This window comes from Fragaria vesca, linkage group LG7 (assembly GCF_000184155.1).
Source record: "Fragaria vesca subsp. vesca linkage group LG7, FraVesHawaii_1.0, whole genome shotgun sequence".
NCBI classification, from domain to species: domain Eukaryota; kingdom Viridiplantae; phylum Streptophyta; class Magnoliopsida; order Rosales; family Rosaceae; genus Fragaria; species Fragaria vesca.
This window is the reverse complement of record NC_020497.1, coordinates 22,566,476-22,591,266: the sequence shown is the minus strand read 5'-3', so window position 1 is coordinate 22,591,266 and position 24,791 is coordinate 22,566,476. Positions and strand designations below refer to the sequence as shown.

Here is a 24,791-nt window from a genome sequence, read left to right as displayed (position 1 = left end):
GCGAGAGAGAGAGAGAGAGAGAGAGAGAGAGAGAGATTTATGTTTTAAGTTTGTAAATATGTACCGTCCAATTTTCTCAGGGTTATTCTCGTCCCTTCATCAAATTAATTACCCAAATTGCCAAACCCTAATCACCAAGTAAGATCTCTCTTCTATATAGGTCGTGGAAGACGCAAATGCCAATCGGAAATAAAATTCTAGATGCTAAAGCATATTCCTTCCTACATCAGATCACAAGGCTCGTTAAATTAACCTCCACCATATTCGGCCACATATTCTTCCAAGCATGAGGTGTGTAAGCTTTAGGGTTTCTTCCCTCTTCTATTCTATTCTTTTGTATCAGATAGGCTTGTTGTTCATAATTCTGGCCTCCTGGTGTGTAAGCTTTCTGTTTGATCTTCACTCTTCTTTTGTATCAGATATATGTGCTTGGTCATAATTCTGGTGGCCTCACCTTTGTACTTTGTAGATCATGTTATTTTGATACGGTATTGCACATTTTCCCTAATAATAGGTTCGTTCTATCTATACAGCAATGACGGGAATAGACCTACCGGAAGATATTATAGAGAACATCTTCTCTAGGTTACCGGTCAAGACCCTCATCCGATTCACTTGCCTCTCAAAGAAGTATCATCACCTCATTTTAAAAGATCCGGTTTTCGCCAAAACCCAATATAAGTTTGCCTCACGTCACAGACTACTAATTAGTGATCCTGATCTCGGATCTCTAGACTTGGATACTCCCTCCTTTGATGACATAAGGAATGACATAAGGAAGCCAAATTTCCGTTTCCTGCCACCAAACAGTGGAAAATATGATATAATTCCCAGTTCACTGGGATCCTGCAATGGCTTGATGTTCGTACTTGTTCAGGGATTTTTTGTGTGTAACCCATCAACTGGTTTCTTTAAGAAGTTACCGTTCGGGGGTTATCATACATATGCCGGACACTATCATGGCGTTGGATACTTGTCCACCACGGACGACTATAAAGTTGTTGGAAACCATATGGTGGTAGACGAGGAGATGTCTGTTACGGCACAATGGGTTGAGATATTCTCCTTGAGAGCTAAGGTTTGGAAAAGAATGAAAAAAACCTAGTTTATTGATTGAGGGTGAGGGGACTTTTTCAAATGAGGCACTGCACTGGATACACCAGGCAGCACATCATGAAATGGTTGTCTTTGATTTGGCCAAAGAGGAGTTCCGGACAAGGCACCTGCCTGATTTCGACCAAGATGGGGCGCATTTTCGCCGTATTGTGGTCACTGCTAGAGGAAGCCTATGTGTGCTGTGTTATCCGGAGGCTGCTTGCTGCGATTCTCTGGATTTTTGGATCATGAGAGAACATGAAGTGGATGACTCGTGGTCTAAGCTCTTTAACTTGAAATTAGCCGATCATGAGCAGCAGAAGCTATTTGATACGTGGACAGAATTCTTGGTTATGAAAAGTTGCACAGTTGCCATAGGAACTGGCGAAAACAGGATCATCAACTTTGTGAGGATTGACCATAAAGGAGGGAAGCTTGACCTGTGCAACATAGAGGGCTGGCACAGTGAATATTTGGTTCGTGCTACCAAATATGAGGAGAGTTTAATTTGGATTGATGGTTAGTTAATTTCATGACTCTGACCTTCTTGCATTTGAATATATGTTGTTTACTTTATGTACTGAACCTGTTATTCAAACTCAGATATATATGTTTGTTATTAACTGGTCCATGTTCAAAAGTTGAGTTCTTTGTATCCATTTGTTATGCCGTGCTCAATGCTTGACGTACTAGCTTCTTGGACAGTACATTCTGTGGCCACAGGTTCACATAAACTCTGCTGGCCACCAAGGCCAAGTATAGGAAATTTAGCTACGTACTGTTTAGAATGGTTTGTACTTCAAACCGAAAAGGGGAGCGGGGCAGCACTTAATTAGTAATATCAATTTAGAAAAAGTCTGCAAGCAGTGATTTAATTCATTTGCAAGCTGGTTGATGCTATATCAAATAGTTGAGTAGTGTCAGATTTTGAACAGATAATTGCTGTGAGTTATAAATTATTATTCATACGCTTATTAGTTATTGCTGGAATACTACGCTTGTTTTTGTTTTCATCTCAGGAATGTTCGATCTCTGTGGTTGGAATGAGGTTCTAGAGTTTGTTTCTTTTTGCGCTGACCAGCTTTTTATAATGTAGAAGCTCCAGACGACCCTATTCTTTTAGAGAGAGAACGAGCAATAGAGAGGAGGGAGAGAGAACGAGAAATAGAGAGGGAGAAGCGAGAACGAGAGATGAAGCGCAAGAAGAAGAGAAGGAGAAGAGGTCACGGATGGACAGTCCGCCCCAAGAAGAAGACATGAGAATGGAGTCCTTTCAGGGTTGCTCACATCAACTCAAGAAGGTGATGAATGAATGTGATCGGCTTAGAATCCCCATAACTCATTTTATTTTGTTCTTATCAAAGACAAACTTTGTTGAGTTTGTTCTGTCTAATCTATATGAAACATTAGGGTTTCAGTCTTTCTGTGTCAACGACTTACAAATATTAATGTGATGTGTGATTTAAGATCAAGAAAAATAACTGGATATTGCATGAGGAGTAATATCTTTTCCAACAAGGAATCAAATCCATATGTTTATCGAAAATAAGGAATCAAATCCATATCAGATTGGATATACTTGCTTGTTCTAATCCTTGTTTTCCGCTAAACTTATCCATATTTGTGATATTGTCTCCTAATCATCGTAGTTTTTCCCTCATTGTCTCCTATATATTTATACAACTACGAGTCTTACAATACTTGCTTCCATCTTCCATCTCTATTAACTTTTGATATCGAAAAAACTAAGTTAGGGCAAGAACATCGAGACAATATAGAAGGATGCAAGAGAATGAAGTTCCCGGGAGGAGGAGACGCGCCACTTTGATCAAGAAAGCAAAAGAATTATCTATTCTATGTGATGCAGAGGTCGCAGTCATCGCTTTCACAAGTGATGGAAAGCTTCACGAGTACTCTACCAATAGTGTGGAGCACACACTTTCAAGATACCAGAACTATAAGAGCGGCCTCGTCCGCGCAACCAAGATGGAATCTGATGCGCCAGAGGAGTGCCGCCGCGAAGCTGTTTCAAACGAGGAAGTCCAAAAATCAAGTGACGAAGTTCTGCATGCACTCAAGGGACAACATGCAGCGCTGGAATTAGACAAGCTACGGAGAGAGGGAAAGGCTTTGGATGGGTTGAGTAGGGAAGAGCTGTGTGCCCTAGAGATAGAGCAACACCGGGCGTTAGAATCTGTCTTGAAAAAGAAGGAGGAACTACTTGTGCGGTTGGTGCATAAGTCTAATAAGGAGCGTGATCGACATCAAGCAATTCAGGAGAGGACGAGAGAAATACCTTATCTCCAACTGTTCCCGGAGAACAGTACGGGTTTCTCCACGAGCTCGAAAGCTGTTTCACTTTCAAATTGTCCAACACAGGATATGGACATTGATCTTTTGCGCCTTAGGCTTTAGGTCATAACTTACAACCAGAACTCAAATTCCGGTGATTAATACCGAGAACAATGTATGATTAGAATTTCTTTGATGATTGTTATTTACTTATTGATTAGATCGATTCTTTTATAAATATTTAAGAAATATATTGATCGAGATGCTCTTTTCGATGTTAGTGCAATTAGAATGTAAAGCCATCTTCAAATATCATATGTTTCTTATGAACCTAATGGAAAATTCTGCTATACTGATGGATATGCTATACATGCTCAAACAAGCACATTATGCATAGAATTAAACTGACCGATTGTGCCATTAGAAAACAGAAATGGAAGATTTCATTCCTAGATGTTTTTGCCTCAGGCCCTCATTCTGTTCTTTACAATGTCCACAATAGTGTGGGTTACAAACTTCACTAATTGTTTATACACATTCTCATTATTTTCTGTCTCAAACCCTCAAAAGCATATATAGCGATTCAACAAGTGAAGCTACCTTGGCCATTCAGTTCTGCTATTCCTTTCAGCAAATGTTACACGTAAGTGCTACTTAAGATTGACAAAGACAGCTTTCTGAACCAGAGGAGTAAGAGTTCAACTTTCATTTGGTTTGCTCTATCTTGTCTTCCCTTGGCCTCGACACAAAATGGAGTAATTGTTCTGGACCAGAAAAGGGAGTTTTCTCTTATCTGAGAAATCTATTGCCGGAGATACGTGGTTCACTAAAATCTAACTAACGTCACAAGGAGGTTTGGACCATTTATATGCACACTGAAGCAGAGCCACCTAACTAACAATTAAGCAGCATTCATGCCTTGATTTGTATGTGCTACCGGTAACAATGATATGGCACGTAGAAACTTCAAGAGCTATAAGAAACAATCATTCTAAAAAACTGGTATGCCACTTGTGCACTTCTCTTGTAAGAATCACTTTTGCTCTAACAACCTGAAACATGGTAAGAAGTCAAAACTAAGAACCCAGAAACTGTTGGAATCTAATTTGTGATCAGCATCAAATACAAGAAGATAGACACTTGACCAAACAAATATAAGACTCGACGCAAACCACGTGATGTCCAGCCCTTATCCCAGACCACGCACGTGTTGAATGACACCCGAAGTCCAAATTTTCTTGTACTCGGAGAAATAAAAACCCAGAAATGCCATGGGTTTCCTCCATTATTTTCATTGTTTTATATCTACTGGCATACTGATTCCTCAACTATAATTCTTGTTCAAAAAGCACAACCGACAAGGCACTCGGGTAATAATAGAACCCTTTATGCACAAAGGCAATGTCTTTTCCCCAGTGCTCTAAAACAAAGCCGTAGAAATTTTCTGTTTTGGGGCCATCAAATTTTCCAAGGTGACCTATCAACCTCTGGTGGTGCAAAAGCAAAACCCCACTTTATGATTAGTCTATCACACCTACAGTTTTGGTTAAATTAAGTTTTCACTTTCATGAGATTTCTTTAATTCCGTTTTATTTTTTATTTATGTTGTTTAGATTTGTTCGGACGTTTTATGAGTAAGGATGACGTGATGACCTTAGATTACACTTAATCTAATAATTATAAAAAATTCAAATAAATTTAAGTAACATAAATTCAAACGAGAAACCAAATTTAATTTTCTCATGGAAAAGGGTTCCTCGTTAGACAGGTCATAAAAGATTGGATTTGGTGCTCTTGAAGGAAGATACCTTTCCCTTAGAGGATCAGGGGTATTTACGTCATCCGAGTGGCATCAATCATCATGCCCTTTTCGAAAGCAAAAACATAGCGGTAATGCGTTTCAGAGATCTATCCCAATGTTCCATTACAGCGAAGCTTCTTATTGTGTTTTTTCTGTAACACCAAATTTTGTTTTTCTATATTTCGATCTGTTTCTGATTCTAGGAGACTAGTTTTATGCAGTACCTAAGTGCTTACAGCTAGATGTGGAGGTTTAACAGCTACCACAGAGCCCCTTTAGTTGCTTTCAGAATATTCACAGTGTTTCAGAAATACCTTACTTGGTTCTGACCATGTTAGACTCATTTCTTTTATAAAGAAACCCAGAGAAAGTCAGACTGTTGGAGAGTAGAGGAGTGTGTCTGAGATCTGAAACTCTAGGACTGTGAAACATGTTCAGGACATGGAGCAAGAAGAAGAAGATAAAGGCTGTATTCCAATTGCAGTTTCAGGCAACAGAGGTATGTATCAGTTTAGCAATCGAATAGTGATAATGGGTTTTGTGATATTGAGCTGTAATGTGATCTAGTGTTGTTCATTCATACCTGGAATTGCTTCCAACATTTGTTTTTTCAGGTGCCGAAATTGAAGAAGCCTGGGTTGATGATATCTCTGGTGCCCGACGACGTGGGGAAGCCGACGGTGAAACTGCCGAAGACTAAGGCTCAGGATGGGACCTGCACATGGGAGAATCCAGTTTATGAGTCAGTGAAGCTCGTGGAGGAGTCAAAATCAGGGAAACTGAAAGAAAAGATTTATCACTTCATTGTTTCCACTGTAAGAAAGAAAATTCAGCTTCAGAGTTCTTTATACTGATGGGAATCGTTGTTGTGGGGATGTTGTAATTCTAATGGGGAATCGTTGCAGGGAACTTCGAAATCTGGTTATCTCGGAGAAGCTTCAATTGATTTTGCAGATTTTGTGGCAGAAACTGAACCCTTGACTGTCACTCTGCCACTTAAATTTGCAAATTCTGGAGTAGTTTTACATGTTAGTCTACCTTACTCTAACTTCTACATATACATACAATCAAAACCACTAGTATTTCTATCTATTCACGAAATAAAAGAGACTTCAATATCACTGCTATAAGAATCTGATGCATGCTGAAATTGTTTGAGGCAGGTGACGATTCTCAGGGTGCAGGAAGATGGTGATTATAGGTGAGTCTGTTCTGTCTATTTCACTTAAAGTTGTCTTCTTCCAAGTTTTCTCTACCATTCCACTTTCTTCTACTAGTCAGTAATGAAACTTGATATAATTTCAGAGAGATTGATGACAGTGAGGATCCTAGTCTTTCACGCCATAGCAGCGTGGACATCCAGAACAGCAATTGGGATACAGATGGAAGCAACCACCTAAGTTATACTGAAGTATGTATTCTAGCAGTTACTTTTAACACATGACATATGAAAGTTCTAAGTTCAAATGGTAGCTAGCCATAACCAACTTGTTTATTATCTGAATTATGGGGTTGGGAACCTAACTAGTCTATTCTATGTCATATTGCTCAAACAGAATGGAGCTTTTGATAGAACAAGTAATGGTGCCAGTTCCGTGTCACCCCAAGTAAAAGACTCCATGCCTCAAAATGGAAAGGCCGGTACCACTGCAACAAAATTAGCCTTGGATTGGTCTTCAGATGAAAGCTCATTTGACTCACCAACTAGAGTTGAAGACAAGCCTCCAACGGAAAAAGTGAAAGATGTTTCAGGTGATTCCATTGAGAAACTCAGAAAGGAAAATGCAATGCTGATGAGGCAGGCGGATACATCAGAATTGGAATTACAGTCTCTCCGAAAGCAAGTCGCGAAAGAGAGCAGCCAAGGACAAAATCTGTCAAGACAGATAATTAGCCTTGAAGAGGAGAGAGATGCACTCAAATTAGAATGTCAACAATTAAAGTCATTGCGGGGACGTGGTGAGGAGGTACATGCTTCCCAAAAATTGCAGCCCGCGGACAAAGATACAAGAGTGCAGTTAGAAGCAATGAAGCAAGAGCTTAATCGTGAAAAGAAGGTAAAAGCCAATCTTCACTCACAACTGCAAACAACACAAGACTCGAATTCTGAGTTAGTCCTTGTGGTGAAGGATCTCGAAGAATTGTTGGTGAAGAAAAATAAGGAAATAGCTGATCTTTCAAACAAGTTAGAAACTGAAAAGAATAGCAAATTAATGGGGAAAATTTCCATACACAAAACAGATGTGGATGCCCAGGAAGTAGAGTCATTGAAGCAGAAGCTCCGAGAACTTTTGAGTGAAATGGACACCTACGAGAAGGAGAGGGAAGAACAAGATATGCATATAAAACGGCTCTACCTTGGACTATGACCTTTTGAAGAAGAAAAACAATGACATCTCTCTGAAGTTAGATCGAAACCAAGAAAAGCTACGAACAGAGATGGAAAATGAGCGTGCAGGTTATATTGCGACCATAAAAGAACTTGAATCTCAAGTAAATAGATCAGAAGAAACAATTGAGAAGCAAGCCCATGAATTCGCAGAATGTTTGATCTCAATTCAGGAACTGGAAAATGAGGTCAAGTGTTTGGAGATGGAACTGGAGAAGCAGGCCAAGGGATTTGAAGATAAGCTGGAGGATCTGGCACATGCTAAAGATGAGCAAGAACAGAGAGCAAACAAAGCAGAAGAAGCGTTGAGAAAGACAAGGGGGGATAGTGCTGCTACAGCTGAGCGTCTACAAAATGAATTAAGAAAGCTTTCTATGGAAATGACATCTAAGGTTGATGAGAACGAGAAGCAGACCACTAAAGCACTGGCAGAAGCTAATGACCTGCGTGTGCAGAACAGAATTCTGGAAGAGATGCTCCAGAAATCCAATGAACAGTTAGAACTGATCAAGGGCCAGATTGATGCCAAAGCAAAGCATGTAGAGCAGATCTCCTCGGAACTAGAAAACAAAACGAAGCAGCTTGAATATGCATTACTGCACAAGGAAGAAAAGCATGAAGCTCTCACAATGAAAATCCAAATGCTCAAAGCTGAGATAGAAAGGCTCACAGAAGAGAACTCAAACATCACAAAACAGGAGGAAGAAAAATTGAGAGGAGATTTGGAACAAATGAAGAAACTAATTTCTGAAAATCAGGTGCTCATCCAGAATTTGAATGTTGAAAAGCATGATTTGGAGAAAAGATTGGCTTCATCAAAGCAGGAATCAGTGAAAACGCATGAAGAGCTTACTAACATAAAGTCCTTGAAAGATGAGAAGGAGACGGCAATCACTCATCTCAAGTCAGAAGTGGACAACCTGCGGACCCAGTACAATGAGTCTAAGAGCACCTTGCGTAAGGAAGCATTGGAAAAGGAAAACTTGAGTAAGCAAATACTTCAGTTACAGGCTGGGTTAAAGAAAGAAGGAAGAACCAGCACTGCAGAGAAGAAGCTCAAGAAATATAATGGACAAGCTGCTATTTCTAGTAATAACCAAAGGTACACATTCAATTTAGAACACTTGGACTGTGACTAATTATAACATTATTTTCCCGCACCAGAGCATTATTGTCAAATTTTGATCAAAGTATATATCGATATAACTTCTAATGCAAATGAGGTTTTTCAGAATGGTGTTTTTAAAGTTTATTCTATTTCACAGGAAATCTGAAGACTCTGCGGAGAGAGAGCGTAATTATAAGGACTTGCTGACTGAGTTGACATTACTGAAAGAAAGAAACGCATCCATGGAAAAAGAACTGAAGGAGATGGAAGAGAGATATTCAGAGGTAAGTCTCAGATTTGCAGAGGTTGAAGGTGAAAGGCAACAACTTGTCATGACTGTGCGTAACCTCAGAAGCAATAAGAAGAACTAGAATGCTCTGAGCTGTTTCACTTAGGCTACTGTACAGAATGCATAGTGAAGCAGGTTATGCTGAGTTGCTGAGCACTGGAGCAAAGATACAGGTGGGACTATCGAACTACAGAAGATATCAAGAAATATTATGTATAAGAATTTGACGATTCTTCCGCCTGTTATGGCTCTCCAATTTAATTTAATACAGAATCACCAAAAATAAAGTCTAGCTACAGTACTACATTCTTTTGCATCAAGCAAGCTCCACTCATTTATTTATGAAAAGTTGATAACTGCTACGATTTTGTTGCATTCACATGTGATTAGGCTCGAATTAAGCATGTAAAACAATATGTGGAAGGGAAAGTATTGGATTCGACTTCTCAGATATTACACAATCCCAATCTAGCATATTTACTGTAACTTAAGGAATTTCATGTCAAGCTTACAATCATATTCAATGACTCTGAAACTCTCTCCTCGGACCATGAGCTTCATCACTCCACACAAGCTTAGTTTGGCTTCCACTCTTATTCATTGCAAAAGATAGTGTCTGCAATTGATCAAGTGAAAAGTAATTGGAGCTCAGTATTGAACTATCAGTGGTGGAAATCTGGTATATGCATGCAAATTAACATACAAAAACAAAACTACAAAGATGTCAGAAGGGTAGTCAGACTAGAGAACCTGTCTTGCTCTCTTATCAGCTGGTGTCAATGCAGTAAGAGCATATGAACTCTTTTCAACCTTGGATGAGCGTGATGATTGTACCGGTCGCTTCTGTCTTTTTCGTTCTGGTAACTTTCTCGGAGTGTTACCACCTTCATACTTGAAAAATTCAAGAATGGATGGACTTCTTCTCTTAGTAACTTTAGGCGCATTACCTGAATACCCCAATATAGGGCTTGATAAGTCCCTCGGAAATGACTGCTGGCGCAACTTACTCTTTTCCTTGATTTTGTTTAGAAACTCTATTGTCCAGGGACTGTTTTGTTGTGGAGTGCCTGAATGGAGAGCATTTGAGAGTTGTGTTCCTCCATAAGGTGATATATCATTCTCGTGGAGCTGCATAACTTGAGATATTCCACTGGACCTCTGCCTGAAACTCTCCTCTATGAAATTTTTATGCTGTCTTGGAGGAAAAACATTCTTTTCAAGCTCCATATCTGTGAGATTGTCGGCTCTAACTTGTGAACTCTGTCTCAGTTTGTTTACAGAACTCCAAACAGTTGTACTTGAGTCGATTTCAGCAGCTGTTGGGAAGGTTCGGTGACTGCTTGAACCAAAAGACAATTTTCTTGCATCTTTATACTTTCTCATGGTATCCATTTCATGCTCAGGCATCAAAGATGAAAATTCCATGGAGTTGTTGATGGACGAGAAGTCCAAATCAAATGTAGGACTATCTGTTAGATCAATAACTTCTCCTTTTACATACTCATGCCGGTTTTCAGAGTTCTTCAGGTCTCTGAAATCAAAGATGTCCATCGCAGCCCTATTTGGTCCCTGTTTCTGACTTGATATCTTATCCTCTAAAGAAAAAACAGTCCTTTTTGTTCCACTTGATAACTGAGGCTCCTTGGAGATCTGAGAATCATATTGCTCGGAAACCCTAAAAGGATTCTTCATCATAGCCATATCCAAAACCTGTTCTTCATCAAACAAGTCATTGTGAGAGAATCTGGGCTTTCTAAACTCATCGACTATGTGAGGGCTTTTCGACATACAGGAATCATGTAGCTTGGAAACTGCAGGATGTTCCAGAATGGCATCAGTGAATATGGTCAACGGCTCCAGATGCAAGGAGTCATTCATTTGCATATGACATTTGTCAGGACTACCATTATACTTTCTTCTTTTTCTTTCAGAAACATTGAAGTTATATCTTCCCGAGTCTGGCCCTGAAGATACTGAAGAGGAGCAGTCTGTCATTATTGATTTAGAATCTCCACGTTCACCATATCTGCATAACGCACTAAATAGTCTGAGACTTTCATCAGGGACATGATACTTTTGGATTGCATGGATCCTCTTTTCATGAGACCATTTGAGAAACTCAATAAGAGACACTCCAGAAGACAGTATTGCATGAGCCGACAAAGCATTAACTGAAGGAAACTTGGTGAGGAATGATTCTGCAAGAGATTCTGATTCAGGCATTTGAGGAAATACGCCCCTAATCGACTTTGTGGCTTGTTCAATGCAGCTCAAGATAATCTCATCAGTCAACTCAGATGAATAGGAATTAAAGACCTGCAAGTCAATTCCCAGGCTTGCTGCTGCAGCATAAAGTCCATCTGAGGACTCCATTACAGTGGACAAGAAGCTGGTATCTCCTTCAAAGATCTGCAGAAAGAGAAAGCACAAAATATATACAGAGTTCAATGTGGAATAAGTATGACTTGAAATATATGTATGAGAATAGTTTCGGGTATCAAATCGTTAATTCAACCAGTAAATATGAATGTGATCATTCCTTCATGGTGTGCACATAGTATATATAAATGAGTAAGGTTCTCATATCTCCGGCTATCAACTGTACTAATGTGTACAGAAAGTATGCACCAATTCAATCATTAAACTAAGGAGCAAAGTAAGACGTTACTAAACCCATACAGTCTAACTGTTGACTGTTGCATGCTCTCAATGGGATATAAAAGAATATAAATGATAATTATTAATAAATAAAATAAACTAGAATAAAGACTACAACGTAGTTATGGTGGTTACCAGAATGCAGCTATTGAAAGTAATACTCAGCAATGTCAAAACATTCGTGGCGATGTTCTCAATGCACAAAGGTAAGCATGAAGAAGCTTCATCAAGAGCAGTTGCTTTCTTTCCAATGTTTCTGCAGTCATACCACACTAAACATACTGCAGAACTGAGTATAATGTCCACCGGTAGCTCTGAATCACGTTCTACAACTTGTGCACCTTTTTTCTCCATTGCAAGAATTTTTTGGTAAGTACTTCTTCTGGAGACTATCATTTCCTTGTCTAGATTTTGAGTGTTCACAACAATGACAGTCTCAGGGAAAGACATGATGCTCTGCTGAATATGGTCAGCTTCCATTGCAAATGGGATACTGCTAGCAACTTCATCTGAATCTTCTTTAGATCTCATATCATTCTCTTCTAGAGAAGGAAAACTATTCAAGAGTTTGTTTGACTTCTGCTTATTCCTATTGTCAACTTGAGCACATACAGAATGAGGTCGTTCTCCCTAAGATACAGCTGGTGTTAGCATACATGTATGGAGTGGTAAGTTGTTAATCAAATAAGCGACAATATCTGAACAACTATTAACAATGAGACTAAACATAGACAGGTTAATTAATATAATTACTGGACAAACCTGGGTAAATGGAGCAACTTTATCAACTGCTGTAACTGCATAATCACTATTATCATCCGTAGAGGCCATCCGAGGATTCAAGAAAAAGTCAATATCATTGAATTGTGACATAGACTTGCAAAGCAATGAAGTCCTGTTTTTCTCTATATGCTGTCTATTTTTTGGCTGGGGAAGATTGCCGCCTGAAAATTTTGTTGAAGCGTCTCCAAGATGACCATTATTAATATCAATACCATTAGAAAGCAACTCCTGAAATTCCTTGCTATTATCTGGGTTTAATCCATCTACAGCACTTTTTTCTATGTAATCTCCTGCTTTTTTCTGTGAAAAATTGTCGCCTGACAATCTGGTTGAAGCATCAACAGTTATGGCATCAGAAAGAAAGAGCTGTAATTCCTTTTCTTCTGTGTCCACTACAGCATCACCAGAGAAAACCAAGTCATAGAACTTTCCATCATCAAATGAATCCCAATAGAAACCAACGTTGAGCGGATTCATATCCTCCAACATCTTTTTCTGACAGAAATCAATCTGGCTGGTGCTATCTTTCTCAAGAAGATGCCAATCCAGGTAAATCCTATCTGATGCAGATGGCGGCTGTGGCTTTACGTCAGTTAGCTTTTCCTCAATGACAACGTATGATGAACTTATCCTTTCATGATCATATAGAACAGGTACAGGCAATGATTTGAATGTGTCATCCACCAGGGTTAGCTCAGGACTAACAATCAAATTGTTGAAGCTGATGTCTCCATTAAACATCCAGTCACACGTTTCTGGTTCATTTGCTGTCTGTGCTTTAAAGAGGACTTCAAAAATTAAGGATGAGTCCAAATCAAGAATCTGAAATTCCTGAAATATAACCGGGCTTGCAGACTGGAAACAGGAACCGATGCTTGTCCCTTGATATGCACTGTTTTGCTGAATCTGGGACATCTCCACCATGCTTAACAAGTCCATCTCAGGGGGAATGCCAAGGGACACAAGATCAAATCCAACACACTGCTTTGATAGACAATTATCTGAAAGAAGCTCTAATATCCCATATTCCTTTGAACCCAAAAGCTCCTTGCCACTTAGGTTATCACTTTGATCCAGATGTTGTAGCTCAATATTTTCATAAACAGAAGAAAGTTCATCTTCTATAGTCAGAGCTGTCAAATTTTGCAGAGATATCTCATTTGCTTCTACCATAGGGAAAGGTATATGATAAGACCTCATTTGGTCCAGACAAGACCCATCATCTTCGAATGAATAAGCCTTTTGATCCATGGGATACTCTGACTTTAAGTCTTCAACAATATGCACTGATTCATGAACATCCCAAGGATACTGCATTGGGAGATCAAGAGTTTCCTGCACAATGAATAATTAACAAGCTATCATGGGATATACAATACAACTAGGAATCAGAAACACACATGTGACGAACTTAGCATCAGCAACTTGCTAACATGATGCACAATGTTCAAAAACAAAACCAATGTAATCTAGCTCGTCTATACCAACATATATTCCTAAATCCACCACTTCCCTCTCTCAAAAGGCTATTCCAAGAATGATACAAGTGAAAATCTTATCAAAAGAAGATACCTGATCCGATAACAAATAAGCCTTTACTTTTAATGATAAAGTTACCATTGTAATAAAATCACACTTTTAAGAAAGACAATTCACACAGATGTTGAAAGTTCCAGTGTTATCTGTATCAACTAGTTTGAAATTCTGAAGCTAAGTCTACAAGGCAGAATGAATAACTGAAAGTTACAACAAAATTTAGATTTAAATAGACATTTGTAAGAGTATTTCACCTCCGGAACTTCAGAAAAAATCGGGATCTCATCTTTCTCATAAATGTAAGCATGTTCCTGCACATAGAGACCCACAATATTGTGTAAGCATAGTATATACTCATGTATATGTGGAGCCAAATTATACATTTACCAACTGAGTAAGTATAAATTCAGCTTACCAAGAATACATCCAGCTCTTGTGTCTCAAATTGGAGTACTTCACATTGCAGTGCTTCATTATCCCCACCTCTTCTGCCACCATCCTCCTTCAACAATAATACAAGTTAGACTCTTCAGACCAAAACACAAGTCATGTAAGGCTGTTAAAATCTGAGAATGCCATTATCATACCTTCTGAAAGTCAGTCTCCGCAGACTCTAGACCGGCTTTTATTTGATTCTCCTGTCCCTTCTCCTTTTCGAAAACATCGGCTATCTGCTGCAGGTCACCACAAACCAAAATAAGATCTGAGTCAGTCAACACAACACAGTTCCACAACTCAATAACAAGTACTTTTGGAGTACTTACAGATGTAATTAACACAGATGCTAAGCATATGATCTCGGTTTCGCAATTCATAAACTAATATCAAATTTCAAAAAGTAAGGACAGTAACCGTGGATAGATAAACCTACAAAATCTAAATTCATGAATATTTCGCATCGATAATGCGAGTGCTGGTACATTATACTCTAGAATGAGTAGAATCTAAACAAAACCTATGGCCTATATTGAGTTATCAAAATCCTTTAATAAACATAAGGAAACAACAAAGAGTGCTATAATCGTTTCATCCAAAACTCAATTCCAGAATTAATCACCGGAATTCCTAATCCGATAAGCCAAATCAAATTCTCTACTCTAGTAAAGTAAACTACCTCCGAAACCCGAGCCGCGCTACCGGAGCGGCTCCGATTCGTCTCCGAAGAGGCGGCGGCGAACTCCGCGGCGTCGAGGGCGAGGTTCTGAGGGAGAACGTCGGAGAAGAACTTGGAGAGCGCGGCGTTGATCGGGAGCTGTTCGATTTGGAGCGAGACTTGAAGGAGCGGATCGAAGCGTAGGGCGGCGCGGAGGACGTCGGAGGTGGAGAGGTTGGAGCGAGGGAGGTTGGGGATGGGGAGGTGGAGGAAGGTTAGGGTTTCTAGGGTTTGGATTGGAGTTGGAGTGAAGTAGTCGATGTTGAGGAAGCGAGTTCGCATTTCTGAGGAGCTGAATTTTGGGTTTGATTTTGGGGGAATTAAATTTGGCGCTTTAATTTTGGGCCGGTACAATGCGCGGGTTATGCTAACATGCACTGGTGTGCATATCGTGCACACTGGAACGCCGTTCGGATCTAACGGGATACGGTCACCAGTCACGACTCAACTATATTATTGCTGTCTCGTAGACTTTGATAATACTCGATCCGAAGGCATGAGTCAGTTACGTGTTACGGTGATGGTGATTTTGTTTCCATTTTAAGAGTTTCAATACTTTTGAGTATTATATTTTTTTTTAGCATACTCTTTTTAAGTGTTTTTATATTGGCCGATTATACAATTGTACATTAATGGAATGTTTTGTTACGTCATCTCATTTGATGCGTTACATTTTTATTGTTCGACCTTCTAATTAAAGACTCCCTCCACAATGAGGGTGATTTTAGTACTCATTGTGTAACAATGTATCATTTGATGATTCACATTTGTGTTAAGAATTATTACTCAATAACCATACATCTTTACCAGATCACATTTTAGCGATTATGGAGAGATTCAAAGATCAAGATCTTAGTGACATTTTAATATACCACATAGACCGGCAACCCACATCATTGATCACTTGTGTTTTAGAATGTGCTAAGTAAGGATGAGTAAAGATGACTCCCGACACTTGTTGTTTTGTGAAACTTTAAATGGTAGAATAATTCATCGATCAATTAAAAAAGTATCACAATTACATGAAATGTATCATAAACCGTATACAACCCAACACCACTAGATTCTAAATATCAACATTTCACAACATCGTAAAATTGTTGTTTTGTCGAACTACTTTATGAAAAAAAAAAACAAAATTGTGGGTAATTCGATCATATATTTTGCTATATAATTATTAGATGCATATGTGTATGCTATTACAGCAATTAAGTGCTTAAGTTGGTTGCACATGTGTCTAGGCGTCCATAGCAAACACAGCTTCTTCGTCATTTATCTGACCAGCTAGTAGCTACTGGACAGCTGCTTCTAACTGAAACTAATATCTCACTCCAATTACATTTCTGCCGAAAATTCTACACAACCCACGTCTTCCATGTCGGTCCCTATCCACAAAATCCCATCTCACACCCTTGACGAATACGACGTCGCTTCATCAGTAACGGCAACTCTGTGATTATCCATTTGCAGGAGAGAAACCATTCCTACGCGGCCAAGCCACGTCGATGGCAGGTTCCCGCTACGTGGCGCAACATGAGACGTGGTCGGTTTTGTTTCTGACTCGTGTCGTTCATAAAGAGCCCTGACTCATCCAGACAGGTGGCACAACCTTTTGCTCAGTTCCATCCCTTTAAATCCTCCACTTCCCATCTTCTGTCTCCCACACTCTGATCTTCGAAAACAGTTCTTTCTTCTAAACAGTTATAGATATTTTGTTGAGTTTGAAATCATGGATGCTCATGTAGTACATTCTCGTGCTGGTAAAGATCAAATCCCAGTTACTAATTACTGTGCTTGTTTATATTTGTGTGTTACTTAATATGATGTGTGTGTTTATAACGCAGAAGGTGAAGTTGAGGATCACCATGAGAAGAAGTCGGTTATGAAGAAGGTGAAGGCGAAAGCGAAGAAGTTGAAGGATACTATTGCTGGGTATAGTCATCAAAGCCATGAACAAGAAGGCCAACGTACTCCTGGTGATCATGATCTGGATGAGGAGGAAACTATTGCTGGGTATAGTTATAGTTCTCAAAGCCATGAACGAGAAGGCCAACGTACTCCTGATGATCATGATCTGGATGAGGAAGATGATGAAGTAGACAGTCCAGAAGTTAGTGCACCGAGTAAGTTTTCTTTGAGTTTGCTATGGATTTTGGTGACTCCATTTTAAGACTTGAAATACAATGTGTGATTAACCGTTTTGATTTTGGATGAACTACAGAGTATGACTCGGGAGCTAGGAGGACTGATGCTCCTGCGCAAGGAGACATTCTGAAGGAGACATTCGGAGACACTAAAGTGGGGCGTGATGAAGTTGATCCTGTAGTCCCAAGGGAGAGGTCTAATGTCAATGTCACTGATCCAATCAGGTCTAATGTGCCTGGGCTTCATGGAACTACAGGCCATGGTGCAAGTAAGTTTGCTCATGTTGTTTATACTCCATCATTCGATTTCCTTTTCCGAAATAATCAAATCTTAAAAATATGGAATATTAAGATTGGTTTATAACTTGTTCTTCGTTGTGTAGCACACAACTCCGGAGGGGATAGGATGACTGATGCTCCGGGGCAAGGAGGCATTCATTCCGGAGAGGCACGCCACGAATATGATCCTGTAGTGCCAAGAGAGAGGACTAATGGGGGATTTAGTGGTCCGGTAAGTGATTTGGGGCCTGGACAAAATCGTACTAGTACAGGGCATGAAGATCTTCTGGGAGTAGCAAGGACCAAACTGGCTGGTCCAGCAACCGGACCACTTCATAAGCATGAAGAGCCGAAGGAACTTGGTGGAGGAACTTGTACGCCGCTTAACACCCCTGTTTCTTCTCTTCCTCGTGGAAATGACAACTCTGCTACCATGGATGTTGACCCGGTTAAGACTTCTGGCTTGGGGCAAGGAGGGCATCTAAGTGAGTCTAGGCTGGGGAAGACTGATGTACTAGGGGAAGAAACGCCTCTGCCTCAGAGTATCCCTGTTTCTGAGGAAGATCCTCATGCACCTAAGGCCAATCCTCAAGCTGACACTCCTTCAAATTACGAGACCAAAGTCACTGATCCCACCAAATCCGGTAACGATCTATCTAATCTTATGTTGAAGATTGAATTGATTTTGTAATGCGTCTTTATTTATTTATGTTTGTGCTCTTAATTTAGTAGCAGGTGGTGAGGAAACTGGAGTCACACCAGTGCTTCATTCCTTTGATAAGATGAACCTTCATGGCGACGATCGCCAATACTTGAACAATGGTGCCGACCAGGACACCGGAAGCCATGACCAATTTTCTCCTGGTAAGCCATCGAACCAGGGCAGCAGCTACATATCATCTGCCGCTTCAGCCATTTCCAACACAGCAATTTCGGCAAAGAATGTAGTTGCTTCCAAATTGGGATATGGCGGGACCGAGTCAGCAGAGCATGATGGCTACCCTGGTGCTGGGAAGTCAGGTTCATCACCTCGTCAGCATCAGAACCAAGTACTTGATCCAGCTACTAACCAATTCAGACCAGCTGAGACTCCACAAATCCGAGGAACAATCTAGCTCAAAAACAAAGCCAATGTAATCTAGCTCGTCTATACAAACATATATTCCTAAATCCACCGCTTCCCTCTCTCCAAAGGCTATTCCAAGAATGATACAAGTGAAAATCTTATCAAAAGAAGCTACCTGATCCAATAACAAATAAGCCTTTTACTTTTGATGATAAAGTTACTATTGTAATAAAATCACACTTTTAAGAAAGACAATTCACACAGATGTTGAAAGTTCCGGTGTTATTTGTATCACAACTAGTTTGAAATTCTGAAGGTAAGTCTACAAAGCAGAATGAATATCTGAAAGTTACAACAAAATTTAGATTTAAATGTAAAGAGTATTTCACCTCCGGAACTCCAGAAAAAATCGGGATCTCATCTTTCTCATAAATGTAAGCATGTTCCTGCACATAGAGACCCACAATATTGTGTAATCATAGTATATACTTATGTATATGTGGAGCCAAATTATACATTTACCAACTTAGTAAGTATAAATTCAGCTTACCAAGAATACATCCAGCTCTTGTGTCTCAAATTGGAGTACTTCACATTGCAGTGCTTCATTATCCCCACCTCTTCTGCCACCATCCTCCTTCAACAATAATACAAGTTAAACACAAGTCATGTAAGGTTGTTAAAATCTGAGAATGTCATTAGCATACCTTCTGAAAGTAACCCTGAACCCTGAACCCAGTCTCCGCATAGACCGGTTTTTATCTGATTATCCTGTCCCTTCTCCTTTTCGAAAACATCAGCTATCTGCTGCAGGTCACCACAAACCAAAATAAGATCTGAGTCAGTCAACACAACTCAATAACAAGTACTTTGGGAGTAATTAACTCAGATACTAAGCATATGATCTCGGTTTCGCAATTCATAAACTATTATCAAATTTCAAAAAGTAAGGACAGTAACTGTGGATAGATAAACCTACAAAATCTAAATTCATGAATATTTCGCATCGATAATGCGAGTACTGCTGGTACATTATACTCTAGAATCTAAACAAAACCTATGGCCTATATTGAGTTATCAAATCCTTTAATAAACACAAGGAAACAAACAAAGAGTGCTATAATGGTTTCATCCAAAACTCAATTCCAGAGCTAATCGCCGGAATTTCTGATCCGATAAGCCAAATCAAATCTCTACTCTAGTAAAGTGAACTACCTCCGAAACCCGAACCGCGCTACCGGAGCAGCTCCGATTCGTCTCCGAAACGGCAGCGGCGAGCTCTGCGGCGTCGAGAGCGAGGTTGTGAGGGATAACGTCGGAGAAGAACTTGGAGAGCGCGGCGTTGATCGGGAGCTGTTCGATTTGGAGCGAGACTTGGAGGAGCGGATCGAAGCGTAGGGCGGCGCGGAGGACGTCGGAGGTGGAGAGGTTGGAGCGAGGGAGGTTGGGGATGGGGAGGTGGAGGAAGGTTAGGGTTTCTAGGGTTTGGATTGGAGTGGGGGTGAAGTAGTCGATGTTGAGGAAGCGAGTTCGCATTTCTGAGGAGCTGAATTTTGGGTTTGATTTTTGGGGAATTAAATTTGGCGCTTTAATTTTGGCCGTTACAATGCGCGGGTCATGCTAACATGCACTGGTGTGCGTGTTGTGCACACTGGAACGCCGTTCGGATCTAACGGACTACGGTCACCAGTCACGACGACTCAACTATATTAGTGCTATCTTGTAGACTTTGATAATACTCGATCCGAAGGCATGAGTTAGTTACGGTTAGGGTGATTTTGTTTCGATTTTAAGAGTTTTAATACTCTTGAATACTATAATTTTTTTCACGATACCCACTTTAAGTGTCTTTATATAGAAGAGTATTTCCAGCAGTATTGCTAAATCAATTTTTTTTTAAATTTGTCAACTTTTTGGATGAATAGGAGCTTCAACGGTATACCTAAATGTTTGCTAAATTTAATGATTGCTAAACAAAATTAATAAATTTATCAACTGAGCCATGAATTGCTAAAAAAATACATATGTTTTCCCTCCTTTTTTTTCTCCACGTGTCAGTTTATAATTCGCTAAAAATATTATTTAAACATAGCAATAATTGCTTGAGCCAAATTCTTATATCAATAGCTAAATCTCATAATTATTGCTAAATTTAACTATTGTTTTAGTTACACTGCTGGAGAAGCTCTATTATACATTAATGGAATGTTTCGTGACGTCATCTCATTTGGTGCGTTACATTTTCATTGTTCGCCCCTCTAATAAAGACTTTCTCCACGATGAGGGTGATTTTAGTACTCACTGTGTAACAATGTATCCTTTGATGATTCGCATTTGTGTTGAGAATGATTACTCAATAACTATACATCTTTATCATATCACATTTTAACGATTATGGAGAGATTCAAAGATTTTAGTGATATCTTAATATGCCGCATAAACCGACGACCCACTCATCGATCACTTACGTTTTAAAATGTACCCAAATAAAGATGACTTCTGACGCTTGTTGATTTATAAAACTTTAAACGGTAGAATAACTCATCAATAATAATGTCACAACTATATAAAATGTATCATAAACCGTATACAACCCAACACTGCTAGATTCTAAATATCAACATCTCACAACATCGTCAATTTTTCGTTTTGTCGGACTACTTTATGAAAAAAACAAAATTGTGGGTAATTCGATCATATGTTTTGTCATAATTATTAGATGCATATGTGTATGCTATTACAGCAACTAAGTGCTTAAGTTGGTTGCATATGTGTCAATGCAGACAGCTTGTTCGTCATTTCTCTGACTAGCTAGTAGCTACTGGACAGCTGCTTCTAATTGAAACTAATATCTCACTCCCAATTATTTCATATTTTCATTTCTGCCGAAAATTCTACACAACCCACGTCTTCCATGTCGGCCCCTATCCACAATCCCATCTCACACCCTTGACGAATACGACGTCGCTTCATCAGTAACGGCAACTGTGATTATCCATTTGCAGGAGATACCATTCATACGCGGCCAAGCCACGTCCATGGCAGGTTCCCGCTACGTGGCGCAACATGAGACGTGGTCGGTTTTGTTTCTGACTCGTGTCGTTCATACACAGCCCTGACTCATGCGGACAGGTGGCACAACCTTTTGCTCAGTTCCATCCCTTTAAATCTTCCGCTGCCCCTCTTCTGTCTCCCACACTTGATCTTCGAAAACAGTTTTTTCTTCTAAACAGTTATAGATATTTTGTTTGAGTTTGAAATCATGGATTCTCATGTAGTAGTACATTCTCATCCTGGTAAAGATCAAATCCCATTTACTAATCACTGTGCTTGTTTATACTTGTGTGTTAATGTGATGTGTGTTTATAACGCAGAAGGTGAAGTTGAGGATCAACATGAGAAGAAGTCGGTTATGAAGAAGGTGAAGGCGAAAGCGAAGAAGTTGAAGGATACTATTAAAGGGCATGGTAATCAAAGCCATGAACAAGAAGGCCAACGTACTCCTGATGATCATGATCTGGATGAGGAAGATGATGAAGAAGTAGACAGTCCAGAAGTTCGTGGTGCACCGAGTAAGTTTCTTTGAATTTATGGATTTTGGTGACTCCATTTTAAGACTTGAAATACAATGTGTGATTAACCGTTTTGATTTTGGATGAATTACAGAGTATGACTCGGGACCTAGGAGGACTGATGCTCCGGGGCAAGGAGGCATTCATTCCGGAGAGGCACGCCACGAAGATGATCCTGTAGTGCTAAGAGAGACCAAACTGGCTGGTCCAGCAACCGGACCTCTTCATAAGCATGAAGAGCCTAAGGAACTTGGTGGAGGAACTCATACGCCGCAAAACACCCCTGTTTCTTCTCTTCCTCAAGGAAATGACAACTCTGCTACCATGGATGTTGACCCGGTTAAGACTTCTGGCTTGGGGCAAGGAGGGCATCTAAGTGAGTCTAGGCCGGGGAAGACTGATGTACTTGGAGAAGAAACACCTCTGCCTCAGAGTAGCCCTGTTTCTTCTCTTGCTCATGGAACTCACAAGAGTAACATGGACGTCGATCCGAAGCAGACACTTGTTTCTGGCCAGGGAGGGCATCATTCAGATCAGTCCAGGGATCCCACCAAATCAGGTAATGATCTATCTGATCTTATGTTGAAGATTGAATTGATTTTGTAATGTGTCTATATTTATTTATGTTTGTGCTCTTAATTTAATAGCAGGTGGTGAGGAAACTGGAGACACACCAGTGCTTCGTTCCTTTGATAAGATGAACCTTCATGGCGACGATCGCCAAAACTTGAACAATGGTGCCAACCAGGACACTGGAAGCCATGACCAATTATCTCCTGATAAGCCATCGAACCAGGGCAGCAGCTACATATCATCTGCCACTTCAGTCATTGCCAACACAGCCATGTCGGCAAAGAATGTAGTTGCTTCCAAATTGGGATATGGCGGGACTGAGTCAGCAGAGCATGATGACCACTCGAAAGGCGATGTCACTGGCGCTGGGAAGTCAGGTTCATCGCCTCGTCAGCATCAGAACCAAGTACTTGATCCAGCTACTAACCAATTCAGACCAGCTGAGACTCCACAAATCCGAGGAACAATCCAACCAGACCACAACACTGCAAGTGATGTGAAGCAATCAAACCAGTCCGGTGGAACTTACACTGAGAAGATTTCATCTGCCACCTCTGCCATAGCCGGCAGAGCCCTCTCTGCGAAGAATGTCGTCACTTCCAAGCTGGGATATGGATCGAGTGATCAAGTGCATGATAATCGAGTTGTCACTCCCACTAATGTGCAGCCTGGATCAACACAAGCGGATCAACAGGGCAAGGGCAAGCCAATAACCTCTACTGTTGCGGAGAAGCTGTCGCCTGTGTATGGGAAGGTTGCTGGGGCAGGGACCGCTGTGATGTCCAAGTTTAAAGGCGGGAGTACTGCTAGTACTGGCCGGGACACTAGTACCGAGGCTGTTGGTGAAGCTGGAAAGGACAAAAGGGGGTCTGTGAAGGACTACCTTGTGGAGAAGCTGAGCCCTGGAGAGGAAGACAGAGCACTTTCGAAGGTTATAAGTGAGAAATTACAGATTCATAAGCCGGGTGTTAAGGAACAGGGAGGGGACTCTGCTAGTGCTAAGCCGATGGGTAAGGTGACCGAGTCGGAGGAGGTGAGGCAGCGTTTGGGGAGTACTGAAGGGAATGATAATTATGTGGTGAACAAGATCGAGGACAGTGTTGGTTCAATGCTTGGTGGTACTAATAAGAATGGTGATGAACATCAGTCTGCTGCTACCGGGGAGAACCGGAGGTTGCAGGAATCTGGTAACTGAAGGACGACTGTTGCTAAGACTTCAGTGAATAAGTATTAGTTGCTATGAGTCTTTTGTATAAGATTTGAAACTCTGTTGTGTAATTTCACTAGACACTGTTTTACTCCTGGCAATCATGTATTTAATTTCTCTTTGTAATTTGGAAGTGTTTGTGATGATTGATGTGTTTAAGCACCAGAATGTAGCTTATGACTCAGATTACTTGTAATGAAATTTGGTTTTGTACTAGTGCTTTTAGTTCTATGTTTTTACGATCGAGTAATGTTAGGTGAACCACCTTTTGAAAAATCACCTAGAGTCTATTTTAGGTGGCTGCTGACATGGCACAACCACATCATCATACCATTATTTCTTACTTTACTGATTTTATCTTGTAAACCCTATATCTTTTCTTTCTTATCTAATATTCTACGTCTTCAATTCTCTCATTCTCTCTCGTCTCCTCTTGACTCTCTCTCTTCCTATTCAATTGATTGATCAACACAATTTTTGTTTTCATTCAAATACATGTAACTGGATTGGGTGCTCAAACCCAGTTAATTGTGTTGAAGTTGCTCAGGGTACGTACACGTCTCAGACCATAATTTTTACCAAGGAAAAGAAGAAGTCTCACTGCATATATATCGAACACTTCATTATTCTGGAAACAACAAATTCGAAAGTAACGAAAAATTGAAGATGAACGGCGAAGCCTTTGGACGTGGGAGGAGGGAAAAAGAAAATCGCAGCACAAGGCCATGTTAGGGAAAAAAAAAGTGCTCGAAAAAAAAAACAATTGGTTTAATGAAGATCACAAAAAACATACGTTAAACCCTAATTCAATTCCCCTTAAATCCTAATTCCAAACCAGATATTCAT

The 24,791-nt window shown here is 40.1% G+C and overlaps 5 protein-coding genes and 1 pseudogene across 6 annotated transcripts; 4 read left to right on the top strand and 2 right to left on the bottom strand.

The window, feature by feature from the left end:
- Positions 1 to 535: 535 nt before the first annotated feature.
- On the top strand, positions 536 to 2,355 carry LOC101291482 (F-box protein CPR30-like). Its single transcript, XM_004309162.1, has 3 exons — positions 536 to 1,078; positions 1,164 to 1,614; positions 2,192 to 2,355. The coding sequence occupies exons 1-3, from the start codon at positions 536 to 538 to the stop codon at positions 2,353 to 2,355; spliced, it is 1,158 nt and encodes a 385-aa protein (XP_004309210.1).
- A 522-nt stretch (positions 2,356 to 2,877) lies between these two features.
- Positions 2,878 to 3,510, top strand: LOC101291193 (agamous-like MADS-box protein AGL15-like). Its single transcript, XM_004309161.1, has one exon. The coding sequence runs from the start codon at positions 2,878 to 2,880 to the stop codon at positions 3,508 to 3,510; it is 633 nt and encodes a 210-aa protein (XP_004309209.1).
- Positions 3,511 to 5,278: 1,768 nt separating this feature from the next.
- On the top strand, positions 5,279 to 9,433 carry LOC101294802 (annotated as a pseudogene). Its single transcript, XR_185314.1, has 7 exons — positions 5,279 to 5,687; positions 5,803 to 6,003; positions 6,094 to 6,216; positions 6,352 to 6,389; positions 6,494 to 6,599; positions 6,745 to 8,679; positions 8,843 to 9,433. The product of XR_185314.1 is annotated as an uncharacterized LOC101294802 (transcript).
- A 282-nt stretch (positions 9,434 to 9,715) lies between these two features.
- On the bottom strand, positions 9,716 to 11,347 carry LOC101290916. The gene has a single exon (XM_004309160.1). It carries the CDS (start codon positions 11,345 to 11,347, stop codon positions 9,716 to 9,718), a length of 1,632 nt encoding a protein of 543 aa, XP_004309208.1.
- A 396-nt stretch (positions 11,348 to 11,743) lies between these two features.
- Positions 11,744 to 15,386, bottom strand: LOC101315396. Its single transcript, XM_004309159.1, has 6 exons — positions 15,066 to 15,386; positions 14,539 to 14,769; positions 14,367 to 14,453; positions 14,206 to 14,262; positions 12,395 to 13,750; positions 11,744 to 12,262 (listed from the first exon to the last, which is right to left on the bottom strand). The coding sequence occupies exons 1-6, from the start codon at positions 15,384 to 15,386 to the stop codon at positions 11,744 to 11,746; spliced, it is 2,571 nt and encodes an 856-aa protein (XP_004309207.1).
- Positions 15,387 to 16,772: 1,386 nt separating this feature from the next.
- Positions 16,773 to 24,023, top strand: LOC101294513. The gene is made up of 6 exons (XM_004308042.1): positions 16,773 to 16,864; positions 16,949 to 17,227; positions 17,326 to 17,517; positions 17,632 to 18,171; positions 18,263 to 18,547; positions 23,116 to 24,023. The coding sequence occupies exons 1-6, from the start codon at positions 16,834 to 16,836 to the stop codon at positions 23,931 to 23,933; spliced, it is 2,145 nt and encodes a 714-aa protein (XP_004308090.1). The 5' UTR covers positions 16,773 to 16,833; the 3' UTR covers positions 23,934 to 24,023.
- The last annotated feature ends 768 nt before the right edge of the window (positions 24,024 to 24,791 follow it).

What these genes read in the sequence shown, in the direction of transcription:
- LOC101291193 (XM_004309161.1), top strand. Translation starts at nt 2,878, where the DNA reads ATGCAAGAGAATGAAGTTCCCGGGAGGAGGAGACGCGCCACTTTGATC.
- LOC101290916 (XM_004309160.1), bottom strand. Translation starts at nt 11,347, where the DNA reads ATGGAGTCCTCAGATGGACTTTATGCTGCAGCAGCAAGCCTGGGAATT.
- LOC101294513 (XM_004308042.1), top strand. Translation starts at nt 16,834, where the DNA reads ATGGATGCTCATGTAGTACATTCTCGTGCTG. An exon ending in AACTACAGGCCATGGTGCAA is followed by an intron (nt 17,518 to 17,631) that starts GTAAGTTTGCTC and finishes TTCGTTGTGTAG; the next exon opens with CACACAACTCCGGAGGGGAT. An exon ending in CCCTGGTGCTGGGAAGTCAG is followed by an intron (nt 18,548 to 23,115) that starts GTTCATCACCTC and finishes CTGGGAAGTCAG; the next exon opens with GTTCATCGCCTCGTCAGCAT.
- LOC101291482 (XM_004309162.1), top strand. Translation starts at nt 536, where the DNA reads ATGACGGGAATAGACCTACCGGAAGATATTATAGAGAACATCTTCTCT. An exon ending in TATTCTCCTTGAGAGCTAAG is followed by an intron (nt 1,079 to 1,163) that starts GTTTGGAAAAGA and finishes TGGATACACCAG; the next exon opens with GCAGCACATCATGAAATGGT. An exon ending in GAGTTTAATTTGGATTGATG is followed by an intron (nt 1,615 to 2,191) that starts GTTAGTTAATTT and finishes TTTATAATGTAG; the next exon opens with AAGCTCCAGACGACCCTATT.
- LOC101315396 (XM_004309159.1), bottom strand. Translation starts at nt 15,386, where the DNA reads ATGCGAACTCGCTTCCTCAACATCGACTACTTCACTCCAACTCCAATC. An exon ending in GCGCGGCTCGGGTTTCGGAG is followed by an intron (nt 14,770 to 15,065) that starts GTAGTTTACTTT and finishes ATTTGATATTAG; the next exon opens with TTTATGAATTGCGAAACCGA. An exon ending in TTTTTTCTGAAGTTCCGGAG is followed by an intron (nt 13,751 to 14,205) that starts GTGAAATACTCT and finishes TTCATTGTGCAG; the next exon opens with GAAACTCTTGATCTCCCAAT.